Source organism: Lepisma saccharinum, chromosome 1, assembly GCF_977018435.1.
Source record: "Lepisma saccharinum chromosome 1, izLepSacc3.1, whole genome shotgun sequence".
NCBI classification, from domain to species: Eukaryota; Metazoa; Arthropoda; class Insecta; order Zygentoma; family Lepismatidae; genus Lepisma; species Lepisma saccharinum.
Genome location: NC_139229.1, coordinates 29550638 through 29569462, shown reverse-complemented (window position 1 = coordinate 29569462; position 18825 = coordinate 29550638). Strand labels below are relative to the sequence as shown.

The window sequence follows — 18825 nt, the reverse complement described above, 5'->3', positions numbered from 1 at the left end:
CTGTTCTGGCATCTGTAAGAAAGTCTACATGGATAACCCCCTGCCAGTCCCAAAAAAACGTTCCCATCACTTTTCCTACCTGAAGTACTTACACCACTCAAACACACGGGTTCGTGAGAGACACTTCCCCATACTATTGTTTGAGTCTCTGCAAAATTCGGTAGGAGTGCCTATCGTATGCCTGCAATGCAATCTGCAAAATCTTATTTGATATAAAAATGCATAATTTTACCTTTAGCACATATAATACATATTTCTAGGGAAATAACATAAATATTTTTTGGACAAAATAAAGTTTCGAAATTCTTTGTGCAAAAGCATATTTTCGAGTTAATGCATGCAATAGACGAAACACTTTGCGATACTTCACAAGATTTATTTAAATGTAGATGTTTACAAATCGAACTGGGGTTCGTATCTGCAAATCAATTGTGTCTGTGTGTGTGTGTGTGTGTGTGTGTGTGTGTGTGTGTGTAGCGTGGTAAAAAACAACTGGAAACTTCCACACAATGGACAATCTAGAAATAGGCTTTGCTGTTCCTTGTAATCAACAGAATGCAACAGAAAACTAACGTCTTGCTGTCACTGGCATCTATTTATTTGCTTGACAGAATTTTGGAAGGAATTATTTTTCTTTCTTTCAGACAGGGTCAGGTCCAGAAATTTTAAATAAATTCGATTCCGGTACAGGAGAAAAAATCGGGAAGCGTAAAAGGGTTATGGAGAGCAAAGAACAGTTTTATTTATCTGTAAAGTATTTAAATTCGATCCAGGAACATTCGGTCCGGATCAATTTAAATAGGGTCCAGGAATCTCCTTTCCGGATCAATTTAAATAAGGTCCAAGTTCCGTATTGCAATGAAGTAATACGCAACTGGAACCGAAGAAAGGTTCCGATCCTGTTACGGGACCCAATAGAATCCCTTAAGAATGTATGGGTTCCTCGACCATTGACAACCCTGCTTTTAGCCACATATTTCCACTGTTTTTAAAACAAAAAATATATACTTTTCAGTTTTTTAGCACTTAATAATCCTTGATTGTAAGATACCTACAATCTTGATTAGGTATATAAGTTTCTGAAGAGTTACTTACTGCACACCCTACAGTGCTTCTCGTCCGAGTTGTCCCCGCAGCCGTCCCTCCCCGAGCATGGCACCGCCGAGGACCTGCACCTCCCGTTGCCGCAGCGGAAGGGGCAGAAGGTGGGCGCCCTCTTGTGGGCCTTCGCCTTGCACGCGGAGGCTGGTTCGTCCGCCCCATCCTTGCAGGAGACGATGGCGTTGCAGAACTCGTACTCGGGCAGGCAGCTGCCGTCACCGCAGCGGATCGTGTGGGGAGGGCAACCTAAGGACGAAGGAACGCTTTTAGACTTTTAAATGTGGTATTACAAAATATAGCAAACAGCAAAAATAGTTGCAAGTATTCGTGTGATTCTTCTTTGTAACTGATCAATGGTCTTCTTTTAACGACCGTACTTGGTTTGTTACATAAACATTTGTTTTCAGGGTAGTGTATGACGTATGTGGTCATACGTGATCTGTCCTGAAAGTATCGAGCCATATAATACAAAAAGTTACGTTAACATTGGCCCGATACTTTGAAGACAGACCACGTAGTCGGCAGTCCCCGAACACAGGATGTATATACGAGGTCAGACAATAAAGTAATGAGAAAGATTTTATATTGTGAAAAGGAAACAAAATAATTGAACATTGCTTGTTTATTACTAAAAGTACATCCCTCCTGCATCAATACAGCAATTGGCACGGTTGGCCAATACGACATCTGCAAGTCTTCATGTGGTATGACTTGAAGATTGGACGTCACAACCTGTTGGCTGGTCCTGTGTTCATCAATATTGCGTAATTTCAGCAGCAGCTTCACTTTCGAGAACGGGAAATAATCACAGGGGGATAAATCTGGGAAGTAAAGACGATGATTCAACACATTCACTTGTTTTTGGACTAGGAATGTATAGACAACCACTGCTCCGTCGGACCGTGCATTGTCGTGGAGCAGGAACCAACTGCCCGGTTCTGGATAATGAGGTCTGATACGGTCAGTTCTCTTCCATAATCATTCCGAGCACTACGATAGTAACAACCAATTACACTTTCACCCTCTGGAACAATTTCATGATGAATAATGTCTTTGCTATCATTAAAAAAACACAACATTGTCTTCACCCTTGGCTTTGAGAGCTGCATTTTCTTGCCTCTTGGTAAATTTAGTGACTTCCATTGAGCGATTTGTTAGTTCGTACAATGACCGTAGTAAAAATGCTCTGTTTTGTCCTCCACAACAATAGAATTCAAGAAATGTTTATTCCAGCAAGCATTTTTCAGAATGTCCTTCATGAAACTTGATGTTCACTCGCTGCTCCATAGCTATTAAGTGACGACACCCTTGCACCTCCTTCACGACATGGCGGCATAATTCCCAGTATGCCTATCGCAAGTTCATGAGGTGTTGCCAGGTTGTGGATTATGGACCACACTACATCAAGAACGCGTTACTTCAGAGATAGAATGCACATGTGGGACAATATAAAATCATTCTCATTACTTAATTGTCGGTCCTCGTATATAGGGTGATTCAGTAAAAGCTTTGCAAAAAAAAACATGAAACAGGTGATGAACCTCTGTGCACTAGGGTTGGAATGGTTAGCGAGATACGGAGTGCCGCCTCATTTCAGTGTGGATGTTTCCAACCATCTGGATATTATCTATTCTGCTCGCTGGATTGGACGGGAAGTCACTATTCCCTGGCCTGCGAGGTCACCTGATCTGTATTTACTCGATTTTTTTTTTGTCCGGGGGTATCTGAAATCACTTGTTTATGAGACTCCAGTGCACTCAGGATTGTCGTCGCTTGTGATGGAATTCGCAAAACACCAGGGATACTTGCAGAGTTTTAAAGTGAGCCGGAACGCACCGGAACTCCGTTCCGGCAAATCAGTTTGGTGCCGGAACTCAGTTCCTGCTGTGACACTGGATACCGATCTTATTTACATAATACACTAAACAAAAGTCAATCCCTTGCCACATTAATTAAAGAATAGATTAAGAAGAAAGGAGAAAGTTCTTGCACTAAATTTAATGTCTTGTTGCGTCCGAAAATTTCTAAAAAATAAATTTGCTTAAGATGTAAATGAAAACCTAATTTTCTGAAATGACAGAATTATAGATCTTCTGTTTATACAATAATAATAATAATAATAATAATAATAAATGTTTTTTTCTGGCCGTACGCAATGATATGCCGTTTGATTGATTTTGTTTAGTTTACTTCCCTTTGTTGCCACTTTTGGCTAATCGCGAAGATGAAGATGAGTGATGAATGAATGAATGAATTGGTGTTTTAAGTCCACTTTATGCACAGTAAGGCTAATTGGGACTGGACCTACAGTTTAAAGTGGGATCCGAACCACTGTGTGAACATGGGTGATGATATGATGAAAGTGATAAACGGACACTAAGAAAGAACACTCATGCCCAGACCAAAATTCGAACCTAGAACCCCTGGTGTCGTAGCCCGCTGTACTAACCACTATGCAACGGAGGTAGGGTCAATGATATGCAGGTGAGAATAAAACTAAAAAAAAAAAAACTAAAAAAAAAAATTAACGAAAGAAATGTGCGTGTATACAAGGATCACTTATAAGCATATCACTGCATTTAGAGTGAGTTTGAGTTTGTTCTTTAAGTCTACTTTACTCACAAATAGGCTCATCGGGACTGCACTTGCAGTTTAAAGTGCGATGCGAACCATTGTGCAGTGTGCCTCCACCGGATAGTAGTACTCGTGTATATTCATTTGTGGTTGGCGTTCCGGCTATTAACTGGAACCTCTTTTAAGCAGTGAATACTTGAAAGGGTGCGGCAGAATCTCGTACACCACATTCATGCTTGCATTGTGGTTGGCGGCCTTCATTTTGAAAAACTGCTCTGATGATATCTAATTGTGTCAATGGACACTACTTTGTACTACAAGCATACGCGTAAATACATTATTGTAGATTAGGCACACAGGAGATGTACTACGTAGAAATTTTTAGCGAAAAATGCAGGCTCGATCAAGACTCGAACCCGGGTCACTGGCATACCGAGCCATTGCTCTAACCACTGAGCTACCGAGCCGGCCTGGCCTCGCCTGATTTTTCGCTATCGCTGTTTTACCTGCGTGGAATCGTCTCTGCCAGTGCTACCGCAACGGGATCTGTTGCCTTTGAAACACAGTAGACTTCGACGTTTTCTGTGAGTGCCTAATCTACAATAATTAACAGCTCTACGCTGGGAGGAACCAGGCAACGTTGAAGTCTACTGTGTTTCAAAGGCAACAGATCCCGTTGCGGTAGCACTGGCAGAGACGATTCCACGCAGGTAAAACAGCGGTAGCGAAAAGTCAGACGAGGCCAGGCCGGCTCGGTAGCTCAGTGGTTAGAGAAATGGCTCGGTATGCCAGAGACTCGGGTTCGAGTCCTGGTCGAGCCTGCCTTTTTTGCTAAAAATTTCCGCGTAAAGACATGTCTACAAATGTTCCTACTCATTGTATACATCAGCAGTGTCCATACATGTCACTTCTTATGTCATACCTATGGACGACGGACGCGACATGTTTCAACCAATATCTCGGTAAGCTTGCTACTCTGACCCTAGATTCCATATTCCAACTGTTATGTGGTGTATCACCTATTTTTCCTGTATCTTTTTGCACGCTTGCTGTATGTTCGTGTCGTTGACCTCTGTGGCGAAGTGGATAGCACAGAGCGCTACAACGCAAAGGGTCACGGGCATGGTTGTTTTTTGTGAGTGTCCCTTCATCATTTCATCATATCATCATCATCGTGATTAGCCAAAAGTGGCAGAAGTAAAATAAAAAAAATCAATCAATCAATAGATGTGTCTTTCTGACCTCTACATTTAGCTACAGATCACTGTGCGTTCTGGACAAGCTTGTGAAAACAGCATGTAAAGGAGGGTGTAGAACCCGTGTTGCTATCGACGTGTCCAGTCTGCATGATGCAGAACGCATGCTTCGTGATCGTCATTAGCTTCCCCCTCGAGCACGAAAGGTGGCGTGCTTGCGTTCGTCGTCATATAATAAAAAGCTAAGGAGCCATATCATGGTTGGAGTTGAGAACGTCTTCGCTTTTGTGGCTGCATATGTCATCAAATCTTTGTCGCATTTTTTAAAGTATTTGCATCGGGTCGCCAGAAATACCACGAAAGGGTTTAAGCGCGCTTATTCCGTTCGCGTACAATCCGTTTCGCTGTTGTTCCTTTAGCGCTTACTCCGGTGTTCAATTTTGGTTCCGGGATTAATCCGTTTCGCTGTTGTTCCTCTCGCGCTTATTCCGGTGTTCAATTCTGGTTTCGGGATTAATCCGTTTCGCTGTTGTTCCTTTCGGGTTTATTAAGGTGCTCAATTTTGATTTCGCGATTAATCCGTTTCGCTGTTGTTCCTTTCGGACTTATTAAGGTGTTCAATTTTGGTTTCGCGATTAATCCGTTTCGCTGTTGTTCCTTTCGGGTTTATTAAGGTGCTCAATTTTGGTTTCGCGATTAATCCGTTTCGCTGTTGTTCCTTTCGGACTTATTAAGGTGTTCAATTTTGGTTTCGCGATTAATCCGTTTCGCTGTTGTTCCTTTCGGGTTTATTAAGGTGCTCAATTTTGGTTTCGCGATTAATCCATTTCGCTGTTGTTCCTTTCGGGTTTATTAAGGTGCTCAATTTTGGTTTCGCAATTAATCCGTTTCGCTGTTGTTCCTTTCGGGTTTATTAAGGTGTTCAATTTTGGTTTCGCGATTAATCCGTTTCGCTGTTGTTTCTTTCGGGCTTATTAAGGTGTTCAATTTTGGTTTCGCGATTAATCCGTTTCACTGTTGTTCCTTTCGGGTTTATTAAGGTGCTCAATTTTGGTTTCGCAATTAATCCGTTTCGCTGTTGTTCCTTTCGGGCTTATGCGGTGTACAACTTTGGTTTCGCGATTAATCCGTTTTGCTGTAATTCCATTCTCGTTATTCCATTTTGTGCTAATTCCGTACGCACTTAATCCTGTGTTACGTTTCGCGGTAGTGTCCTTTCGCGCTTAATCTCTTTCGCGGTTATTCCACCACCCCCTTGCATCCATAATTTAGTAGTTTTACGAGTGAGAAAACAGACGGAGGGATAATTACAACGAAGCACACATGTCTCATCCGGAATTCGATGCCAGTGAACCCGGTGGAGGCACATTGCACAGTTCGGATCCCACTTTAAACTGTACGTCCAGTACCGATTAGCCTATCGGTGCATAAAGCAAATTTAAAACAACAATTCGATGCCTGTGCTGCTCTTTGCGCTTTTCTTCCATTTTTGGCTAATCGCAACGATGAGAGATGATATGATGAATTGATGAAGGGACACGCACAAATAACATCCCAGGCCGGGATTCGAACCTGGGATGCCTGGTGCCGTATTGAACTGTACTAACCACTCCACCACGGAGGTCGACAACTACACCACCGAAACGATTGGATTGTTGAAAGTAACGAGCTATGTGTAACGTAGATCTAAATAACAGTTACTTTGTCAAGAACTATAACAAGTTACTTTTTTAGAATCACTAACTGTACCTCAGATCATGGGAAGGCATTTTCTTAAGCGCTATTTTTTCAATATATTCAACCAAATGCTCCTCTAAGGCAACTTTCTGGAAGTTTTCAGACCGAAGAGACATGGGAGAACATGGAAACTAACCTTCAAGAATAAATGGATCCTCAGTGTTACTTTCTGCTTTGTTATGAAAGATCTCTCAGGAAGCTTTCACACCGAAGTGATAAGCGACAGGCGACACGAATCCGTTCAGTCTAAAACAAAACGTTCATCGCGCATCCGCGGACAACAGACCGAGGCAACAGGATGCAATGAATTCAGACAACGGCCCAGTTTGAGCGAAACGCAAGCGACAAGTGAGCTTGCCGTTCCTCTTAGACTCGAAAGGTTGCATTGAGTACTGAGCGTTCGCATGTCGCTTCGGTCTGAAATCTCCCCCATACAGAAGCGACACGCGGATTTCACACCGAAGTGACAAGGAACAAGCCCCATACAGTCTGTAAAAAAGCATTCACTATACGCATGCGCTACCAACAGACCGAAGCAATACGATGCACGCTATTGAGAAAAGTCCCAGTCCGAGCGACACGCAAGCGACAAGCGACACGTTCAGCTTGTCGTGTCACTTCAACTGACTCTAGGTAGGGGTCTTCTTAGTGTGGAATATTTCCCAACAATGGGGAAATTAGCCCAATTGTGGTTGACCCAGCTTCTAATAAATTGGTAACTGGAGGCAACACTTGGGAGGTAAAGGCGACGGGAGCGTGGTGCTGATCACATCACCTCTTCAAATAGCTAAGATTGTGAATGTGGACTGCCCTTCCTCCACATTCCCCCATAATCTTTCACAGGAAGTTGCAATGCTCAGATGGTAGCACTATATACCTACATACAGTATCTTTCTTTTGCGGTACGGAAAAGTACGCCGTACCGACACCTTTTTCTTACCCATACCATATCCAATTTATGATAATTCAAAGCATTGATACTTGTTTCACGGTGCATGTAACAGCCGATGTAACTGATGGACCGTTACGTCATGCAAGAAACGCGCTATTATTGGCTGTTACCGTTAGACACGCCCATAGTTGCAATTATAACTTGAATTTTGTAAATAATTAATAAATTAAAACTGGGCCTCAGGCGGAACTAAACCCCGTAATAGGCGTGGTGGAAGATTGTAACGCAAAGTGTGTGGCGTGGTCCCGTGGACCATATAATTAAATTCTCTATTTCCATGAGTCAGCGAAACATTTCACCAATTATCATGTATTTTGGACCATCTGTATGAAATTGTGAATAACTTTTATCCACTATTTCCATTAATTTATCTAACGCTACAAAATTCTGTGACATTTGTAAATGGCTCTACAAATACATTGTCATGTGACTGTAAAATAGAGAAATGATTTTGTGTTCAATTATCACAGAACAATCATGTAGTTACGCAAAGAAAACAAAATCATATAAGAAAATGTCTGTACAATGTGAAAACGAAGCTCAATGATTGGTGCGATAGTCAGTGGAAATAAGGATTTCATTATCACTTTCATCAGACTCCAGATCTGAGAATTCACGTCCGCTTTCATCTTCTTCAAGTAAGGCAAAGACATTTCCACTAAAAATACAATTCGTCAACTCTGATTCTCGCACCAGGTTCCATACAGAAACACTTACGCTTATAGTGTTCGTGGTCCGCGGGACCCAAGAGCTTCTTCCGAGAACGAGAGCATTGTTCTAGGCCGCAGGTCCCAGGGACCACGGCACGCCCGTTACGTGTTAATGCAGCAAATAATAATAATAATCAAAGATTTATTTGTTTATTCTTATTAGTATTAATATGTAGTTTTGTAAGCTAGGCCCACTCTTGCTTCTTTTCAGTTCGTTCAAAGTTATTACACCTCTTACCTAGATGGTTGACGCACATTAACACATATCTTGTCCATTAATGACATGATCAGAAAATCAACTATAATAACGCGGAAAAGTACTGATTTATTCCACATGTACTTGCGATATAAATACTCATCTTTCATCATTTTAATGGACAAATTCTGACATTTCTCAAGCAATTTCATCCAGTCGTTCCAAAAAGTGACAGCTGGTTTCTACACAATACATCTTTCAAATCTTGACTTGGATTTTCCCTTTATCTTGTGACAAGTGCACGCAGAATTTCCGCTGACTCACCAAATGCAATTTGCATCAACAAAAAAAGTAGAGTACATGTTTGGTTGGGATGTAAGTCAGTTGGGAACTTGGGCACTGATCCAATGCCCGTAAAGAAACCTATGCAAACTTACCTGACCCTTTAACTGCAACCAAAATAAGCTTATCACCGCACCCATATTCCTCTGAGATGGTCAATGATGGTCTGATACCGTTGGGCACATCAGAAGCACTCTGTCTACATCTGTGATCTCTCTTTCTTCACAAGTATTTACAGAGACGAGGCACAGCTTAAGCGATTAAGGGAAAAAACTGCACAGTTCGTTGACGACTGATGCCAAGATGATTCTATCAAATGGAGATCTGCTGCAGATGGTTGCGCACCGTGACTGCCCCATTAGTACCGGAAGAAGATCCGTTACCCGGCGCATCAGATTACTTCGGTTTCGAGTGGCCTCCTCGAAGCAAACACTGCCGGAAAGATAGATAAACAATTTCGTTGATACGGGACCCTGTTAGGGCCACACAAGGGGTTCTTGGTAGTAGGTGACTCTTGCGAGGGTGGGTCACACCCAGCTTCCAAGAAACGCCAAAACAAAGCGTTCTAAACCTCGCCCTCAAAACCTAACCAAATAGGCATTATTGGTAGAACTCAGATTTTTAGGTCCTAAAAGATGTACTTTTAGATTCCTAAAATAGGGTCTAAAATCCTAAAACAGATTATAAAAATAATAAAATAGGCTCTAAAAATGTTAAATTAGACTAAAAAAATTCTGAAGTAGGTTCCAAAAATCTTAAAATGGTTCAAAAATCCTGAAAAATACTAATTAGCTACAATTGTTAAAAACAAAATTTCAAAAGAACCGTGAGAAATTTTAATAGATATAAACCATCAAACAGCAACCAAATTTTCATTTCTATGCATCATTTTCAAAATGATCCACTAATTATTGTAATACTGTTATCGATATGCTAAATTAATTATGTATCATTTCCTGCACGGTACATAACAATATTTTTCACATTATCCTCAGGCAAAACCCCACCTTTTACGAAGTGAGGATCATCTTATATGCTGAAAATGATCTTTAAACAGATGATTAGTCAATGGTGCAAATTTGAATGCTAGAAAGCACCAAAAGTAAGCGGATCAGAAGTTTGCACTTTGGACTATGCAGGCAACAGTGGCGACAGACATTTTGTTTTGTTTAGAGAGTTTCAAAAAGCATTATGGACATAGAGGGAGGAAAATCGGCAGAGAATATGATTCAAACAAGTTAGTCATTAAATTTTTTCATTACCAAACGGATCAAATACTCTATGTGATGTAAAAAATAATGTAAAAACTTAAGAAATAAAAACCTAAAAAATTGTTTTGATTTAGGCACAAAAAACTAAAATAGGTTATAACAAGCAAAATAGGTATTTTAGGCATCATAAAACTTCATCAGTTGTTGCGTTTTTTAATGAAAGGCTGATGTAACTTTTATTTCTCATTTACCTGCAAAGGAAAAAAAGCATTTATGATGCTTCTCGAGGGGGATTGAGGCTTCTTGGTCTGTGCCGTGGACTTCTTTGGAGATGTATTGTGTTTTCTAGACTGTTATTAATCCCGGGTTCTGAATCGTGAAGGAAAACCTTTAGGTTTGATTTACAACAGCTCCAAATTATTCCGAACAATCAGATTCGTCATTTCTGATCGGTGGTCAACAGCCTGACTCAGGGCACGCTCACTGAGGATGTGCTGAAGTCGCTTCTGGATTGTCATGATAGAAGTGAATCACGATGTCGTGCACTCCCCCCTCTCATTCCATAATTTGTGGAAGTGCGCGCACGAACAGAGGGGTGGGGTAATTTACAAGCTCCACGTTTGAATTCAGAATCCCCACTTCTTGATTGTAAGACGCCTATCGTAAAAGTGGTTTTGAAGATTCGCTTTCATTGGGAATCATTCCTTTCTGGGTAGGAATCAGCCGCTTCTGAACGATTGCATCCATCCTACGTCAGCGAGTTTGCACTTGTCTCTCTATTCAATCATTTGCTAAAGAAGACTTATTGACACATTGTACTGAATAATGGAGTGTGTCCCAAAGTGATTATCGGGGTTTCAAGTGGTTGGTATATTGCGAAGAAGGTACGATAAGAACGGCTGTGGAAGTTTGCTACCCTGAGCGCTTATCATTTGTTTCCCATCAGTCACAGCGGCTTATGTTATTATAAAATGGCGACTCCCGTGCAGAAGTCCTTGTGTGTCATTGAATTTGCAAGGTATGGCTGTTTCAGTTCAGCGATTTGGAAGTGATCATCCGTCCGATAACAGCATTCGTCGATGGTATATTTCAAGTCTCAGTCTATCACTCCAGACATGTTGATCCGTGTTTGGAAAGAATTGGACTACCTGATGGATGTGTCCCGTGTCACTAAAGGTGCTCACATTGAACATTTATAAGGTAGACTGTGTAAACTTGTTGAGTTGTTGTTTACTTCCACATAAGCCTTGTCCTTATACCCCACATATAACAGAAATTAAACAACTATGAAACCCCGATAATGTTATATCGCGTAGAACGGCTGGTATGCGCTATTAAATATTCGACATGGCGACGAAAAATATCTTTCACATAAACCAGTGTTCAGCACACGGACACACACATGTATGTGTCCACCATATTCATCATAGCCCTCGCAATTTATTATAATATACCGTAGACGCAGGGGGAGGGGTACGTGCCTCTCCTAAAAGAAAAATGCTAAATGTTATTGAAATTAATGATATCGTTATATCCCCAAAAAACAAAAATTGTTCGACCAACATATGATTCCTCAATAACCCCCTTCGATTCCATCCTTTCCAGGCAACCAAAAACAAAATTTAGCACAAATAAGCTAATCGAAGCTAGATTTAAGGGACACCTGAACGTGCGTCACTAGAAATCTAATCTAGGATGATCTGATTACATAAAGATCACGTTAATACTGCGCCATATTGGAGGCCCTCGAAGAACAGAGTACGGAGAGAGGTTATACAACAATTGACGGAGATAAGCTGAAGTATCTAAAAGGACTGCTCTCTCCTCTCTTCTTCTCTCCCCCCTCACGGGTCTGGTTCGGGACACATCAAGCTGCTAACACTAACTAAAATAACTCCTAAGAGCTCTAAATCTGGCTCTATTAGAACTAAACGGAATTGTAGGTTAGAAATTGTTAGGTTATGAGTGGCAGGTTGGGAGCTCTTAGAAATTACCATCAGTATCTGTTAGCAGCTGGATGCGCCCCGTACAAAAACCGTCTCTCTATCACACATTTACGTTTGATAATATTTCGAATTATGGATCCCAAATATCATCAGATTAATTCAAATTCCTCCTCCTTTCTACAAAGATTCTTGCTATCTTCTGTAGGATTAAATTTCAAAGGTGGTGGCTTACCCCACTTGTGAAAGAGGGAACTCCATTGTGTCTATATTGCCATTCTCTTTATTTAATTTATTCCAGTGTTCTTCCGCAGAAGCAGAAGGGATCAAGAAGTTTTGTAGAATGGGGAAAAACTTTGTTGATGATATTTGGGATCCATAATTAAAATTTGACAACTTCATTTAAAATAATAATAATAATAAATTGCTTGTTTCACAGTTGAATTGTTAGGTTCAAACAATGTAATATTATTACAAGATGCATTGTGTAACTGTTTCTTTATGCTTTTGTTAAATTCCTTCTCTTGTTATACTGTAATATTATTCAAACTAGAAATAAATGTCGGATGAAGAGAGAGTGTCAGCAGCAATATATATATATATATATATATATATATATATATATATATATATATATATATATATATATGTGTGTGTGTGTGTGTGTGTGTGTGTGTGTGTGCTTGTGAAAAACGTAAATTGCAAGAAAATAATTCTACAATGTAAGCAATAAGTACAGTCACCGGCAATATGAATACGACACCTAAATCCTGAAGTATCCGCTTCCCTGCAAGCCGTTATGTGTGTTACCTAACTCTAAGGCGATTGCCATTGGAAATTTGCTATTAAAATCCACTTTTATCGCCGTGGATTCAGGCAGCACACATAACGCCTTGCAGTGAAGCGAGTATTTCAGGATCTAGGTGTCCCATCTTTATTGCCGATGACTGTACATACAAGAAGAATAAAGAAAATATGACTTGGGGAAAAGGTCTTCGCCCAGTGAGCAATCACCACTCTCTCTAACGACAAGTTTAACGACTTACTTTTTCTTCCTCTGCAGCCTAGCTCGTCCTCCCCTCCCGGACAGTCCCTGTTCCCGTCGCACCTTCCGGCTCGCGACACGCACTGTCCGTTGCCGCACCTGAACGAGTGGTCGGGACACTTGTCGAGGTCCGGGCCGCAGTCCTCGTCCGATCCGTCCGGACAGTCCTTCTTGCCGTCACACACGAAGAACCAACTCAGGCAGTCACCCGAGGAACGGCACTGGAAAGGAAAAATAAATTGCGTGAAAATGTTTACATGCCCTTTACATCCGCTAACCCGAAAGTTGTTAATTTCTTTACAAAACATTGCAAATAATTTACAAACCAACGAGTTTCATTCATGAACTTTGTACTCATAATTCTCTTTTTCAGTATTTTTTGATATTGTTAAGCGAGTGCCCGAGTTACCCCTCCCTAGGGACGGCTCTGTTCGTTCTAATTAATGAACATTTGTATAATGAGTAAAAAATTGAATATTGAAGAATAGTTGGACGATGAAGGGAGACTAATAATAATAATAACAATTTACTACTTGTAATAATAAATAAAAGTGTGTATGGCTTAGTGCGTGCTTGTATGCATAGCTTTCTGTGTAAGCCCAGAAACCACTGAAATTCAATTCCAGCTACGGGCCTGAACTTTTTGTGGAATAAACATTATTGTCCATTCCTTATAAAATATTATACTTAGTTCCCAAACACCGGCGTACGCAGGGGGAGCTGATGGGACTACAGCCCCCCCCCAATTATCTTGAGGAAAATTTCAAATTGAAACCAGTAAACAACTCCTAAAAATGACCCCATATTAGCATTTATGTCTCTGAATAACTTTCAGAACGAAGGTTAACAATTGTAATTACGAATTAGAACACAGACCGATTTTAAAAATCCTGCGTACGCTAGTGTCCCCAAACAATACACGCATGATGATAACTTGCAGACTACCCTCAACCGGAAAATGTTGTAAAATGTATTTGGTTCCTATGGGCGAAGAAACAAGTTGTATTAATGCTGAATTTGAGGTTCGTGAGTTACACCATTCTTCAAACGGCACGCACCTTCGTGTTGCCTAAAGAGACTGATCGTCAAGCATGGAAATCAATATGAAATGTCGCGACCCATAAAAAAGTACAATCCGACGTTTACGTGATGTTAACGGTTCAGAGGAAAGATTTGAAACCGCCCATTTGTTCAATTAGCATTTCGGTTCTCAAATCACAAAAAAGTTCTCTTTTGAGACTGATTTCTTCGTTTGTAGGAATGGTTATGTTGGTATAAAAAGACAACATTTCACATTTTTCGTTCACATTGCAAACACGGTCTCAAACTTGAACATATTTCTTTGTGGTTCGTGCGAAAATTTGATATCAATAACAGACAGTATGGTAGAGGAAATAAGATTTTACAGGATTCTTGTTGGGAAACCTGATGGTAATAGACCTGTAGGAAGGCGAAGACGAAGATGGAGGGATAACGTTGAGATGGACCTAAGGAAAATTGGTAAGGATGGAAAAGATTGAATTGATATTGCCCCTGTTCCCACATGGAAGGTTTGTTTTGCTACAGCCAACCTTCGGGTTTAAAAAGGCTAGAGAGTTAGTTAGTTTTTAAGAATTAATGCGTACTGACATGTTTAATAAATTGAATTGATATACTAAAATGTTTGTTTTCTTCCAAATGTAAAACATCTATAACCAGTAGTGGCGTTTGGATGCCATAACTGGACGGGGGGGACAGTTTACTTTTCTTGGTACACAAGGCCATAGTGCGGGGGCAAAAAATGTGAGGGCAACTGCCCCCCACGCTTGCCTAATCACTGCCAGTTTCTACAAACAAGAACCATAGTAGTCTAATTTGGAGGGGTGTTTGAATTCCAAAATAATAAATATTTTATGATACGTGTGTGAATACAAACACACACCACATGCACATTTTAAATTACATTTCTCTTATCAAAGCTGGGACATAAGAGTAGATTATTTGATTGGATTATTTTAAGATTATTAAATGCTGCATCTGGTTCAAAATTTACAGTGCATAAATTTTTAAATGTAGGTTATCTACTGTAATTTGGTGCCCTTAAAAGTTAACAAAAAACACGCAAGTTTGCACTCTATTAAACATTTATAAAGCTTTTAAAATGTGTCGATTAGGTCTTCCAACTTTAACCCAATGTGGAAAACGTGATCGTTTTAGATGACAGTTTTGTATAATATACAATTTACTGTGGAGGTTTTTTTAAAAAAATAACCTATTTGGTAGCATAGACAAGTATTAACTGTCATAGCTTTCTGAAGAAAATTCCTAAAATAAACTCTTTTACGGTATTTGTAAAATGGAGGCCTCAAATTAATCTCAGTTCTGCCAAAGTTAAGATAATTGTTATGGGAACTGAGGATTTTCTGTCGTTTTCACCAACAATCACCTGCTCTGAAACCCATACTTGTAACTAAACCATGTTCACGCACACTTATCTAATTGTATACATTATCTTTCCCTTAATATCCAGCGAGAGAGAACTCTAGAACCCAACAACTCGTAGAATTTCAATAAATGTGCTATTATTTCCATTATGAAATAACCTAACATTAAGTTTGATTTTTTGAAAGGAAACTATGTGCGAAAGCTATAGTTTATAGCTTGATGTCGGTTGTTATTTACGGCAGTGTGGCATGCTAATTTTACACTGAAACGATAGCATGAATAAACGCTCAGCTTATGCTTGGATGCTCTACAAAACAAGTGGAACATGCGCTCACAGCAAATTATCACGGTTGGTACACACAAATGAATAGTTTGACCAGCAAGATTCATAGTATCAACAGTGTCTTCTTGTTTGACCTTTGCTTGTCCACAGTGTTCAGCTTTCTACAAATATTTCATTGTGAGTTTCTAGTTATTCAGAAAACAAGATACCGGAACTGCCATTTACTTATAATTTGAAATTAAACTGACGAGTCAAAGCATGAACATTTTAAAGAATTCTCAAATTGAAGGAGAAAATTAAATAAAAGGAATTTTATTAATTTTATTCCCATAATTTTAAAACTATGGTATATTTTATATTAAACCTGAGAGGGCTGCGGTACTACAAAGACTTCACAATAAATTCTAAATAAATTTTAAAATATGGTTTCCTTCACATAATATTGGTACTAAATCAATGAAAGTTTGGAATTTTGCATAACTTCCAGGATAATTCAACTCCGCGAAAGTGTTGCACGGCATTTTTGCTGTCCGCCGGAAAAGCATTGGCCGGCATGGATAAATAAAATCCGATACTTTCAGATACCAATGTTATCGGATACATCGGCATCGGGTCAACCCTAGTTAAAACCAGGGTTGATAAATGTCCAGAACCTTAAATAAATTCAATTCCGGTCCAGGAGAGAATATCATCAAGCGTAAATGGGTTCCGCACCGTAAAGAACCTTTTTATCTGTAAAGTATATCAATTCGGTCCAGGAACCTTTTTTTACCGGATCAATTTAAATACGGTCCAGGGACCTTTTTTTTCGGGTAAATTTAAATCCGCTCCAAGTTCCGTATGAGATGAAACAATACGCAACTTGGACCGAATTTAAACTGTGTGATAAAAAAAGTTCCAGTCTTGTTGCGGAACCCAATAGAACCCATTAGAATTTATGGATTCGTGGACGTTTAACAACCCTGGTTAAACCTTTACCACACATCATGGATTCTCAGAAGACCTATTTTCTCACAAACGTGAATAAACACCACTTTTCACTATGGACACAGTTCCAAAACCAGGACAAACTTCCAAAGCATGTCGATTATTTCTACCAAACTGAAACACTCACCTGAAAGGTTCCAGCGTGGCAGCCCCTGTTGTGAGCTCCGCAGGAACTATTTTTCATGGCACAGTCACAGATTCCATCCACGCATCTTGATTTGGGGTCGGCCTTTTTACACTGAAGATCGGTGACACACGGGAGTCCCAAGGAGACAGGCTCCGTAGGTACTGTGGGCAAAGAAATTCCAGTAATTACATCACGCTCATTTGCCTGTAAATACACTTGCACCATTTGCATAAGAAACTTATAGCTTTTGTAAGACATTCGTAGAAGTAAAAATATCCCCTCCACCGACAAAAATAAATTAGTTCACCTGAAGACGAGAGAAGAAGTGCTTCGTAACGTAGTGTTAGAATAAGTACAGTTTAAGCAATGTCCAGTAAACATTGCATACTAATGTAGAACCTTTGTCACTAACAATTAGAGAAGTTTTTTTTTTATTATTTGCTTTATTTTACTTCGCTTTTCTGCCACTTTTGGCTAGTCGCGACTATGAGGATGAATGATGATGTGATGAATTTGTTGAATGGATAGTAACAAAGAACACCAATGCCCAGGTTGGGATTCGTACCTGGAACCCCTGGCGTCGGAGAGCGCTGTGCCAACCATGTCGCCACGGAAGTCGACTATATTCAGGGAACTGAAGGAAAGCCTATCATTTTATGCGTGCATATATAAATTTAAGTCCGAGATATGATGAATATCTTTTTTTCACAACTATACCTGCTACAAACAATTTGTATTAAAATTGTTCGAAAAACAAATTGAAAGTTCGTAAATGTACAGGTAGCAGTGAATTGCAATTCAATCTCAATTGAAAGAATGAAGATAACCAGTTTCTGTAAAAGTTTCAGATTTTCTGATATTTCTATTTTCTAAAGAAAATTACGTGCTGAATATTCTCCATGTCTCTCTCTCTAATTCTCTATTTCTCGACCTTCCTGTAATCCTGTTTCCCTTTCTTTCTCTCTCCTTTCTTTCACTCATTCTTTCCTTCGTTTCTCTTTCTTCTTCTGACTTCTTCTTTCTTCTCTCTATTTATCTCTGTCAGCCTTTCTCTCTCCCTCTCTCTCCTTATCTCTCACCCAGGTAGAGCCCGAATATTGACAGTGTTGAATTTACAATTAAATTTCATTTCTCGAATTATACTATTCAAACAGTTATGTCATACTAAGAGACTAAATAATACTGGAACATATTCCGCTTCACAAGATGCTAATGTGTGGTAGGTTGTCAGCATGAGACATACCATGATGCCAGCCTATTTATTTAGTTCCTTATGTACAAATCACGTTTAATATTTGTTGCAACTTTATAGGTTAAGTAATTACAAATTTTTCTACATGTCACCATTTAGGCCTGACATTTTAAACTAAAAGTTTTGATTGGTTTCAGTACTTGAAGTGATGGGAGATGATATCCCCAAGCTAACAAAATTTTCACAAAGCATCCCCCAAGCTGTCTTCCTGTCGCCATGTTAAACCCCAGTTAAGGCAAAAGCTCGACCAAACATTCCTCCAGTTAACATTTTTCACTTCAGGCCATGGGCGTCCGGAAGGGGGGGCAAGAGGGGGCCGTGGCCCAGCCTGGAAAACGAAAGTGAACCAAAAATTACATATTTCACACATATAATTTAATTTCAGCCACAATAATGTGTGTTAATTATTGTACGAACATGATAAATTCAAATTTAAGCAATGTTTTTTGAGGGATGAACACTATTACTGGGTAAAATATACCATGTTGGTCCCCCCTGGAAAAAAAATACCTTCCTTGCTTCAGGCGCATACTTTTTTTTCATTGATTGATTGATTTGGTGTATTTTACTTGCCTTTCTGTCACTATTGGCTAATTGCGAAGATGAGGATGAGTGATATGATGAAATTGATGAAAGGACACTCACAAAGAACAACCTTGCCCAGGCAGGGATTCGAACCCGAGACCCTTGGCTTCACAGCGCGCTGTGTTAACAACTCCACCAACCTTTTTTAATTTATTTTTTT

The 18825-nt window shown here is 39.8% G+C and overlaps 1 protein-coding gene across 1 annotated transcript in view; it reads right to left on the bottom strand.

Moving 5' to 3' along the window:
- The window catches only part of LOC145989292 (uncharacterized), a 121852-nt gene that overhangs the window by 8366 nt on the left and 94661 nt on the right, over positions 1-18825 (bottom strand). Inside the window, exons 5-7 of the mRNA XM_083124654.1 lie at positions 16829-16989; positions 13009-13228; positions 1096-1347 (exon numbers count right to left, since the gene is read on the bottom strand). Of these exons, the coding sequence (XP_082980780.1) occupies positions 1096-1347; positions 13009-13228; positions 16829-16989 (633 nt within the window). The remainder of the gene's footprint in view (positions 1-1095; positions 1348-13008; positions 13229-16828; positions 16990-18825) is intronic.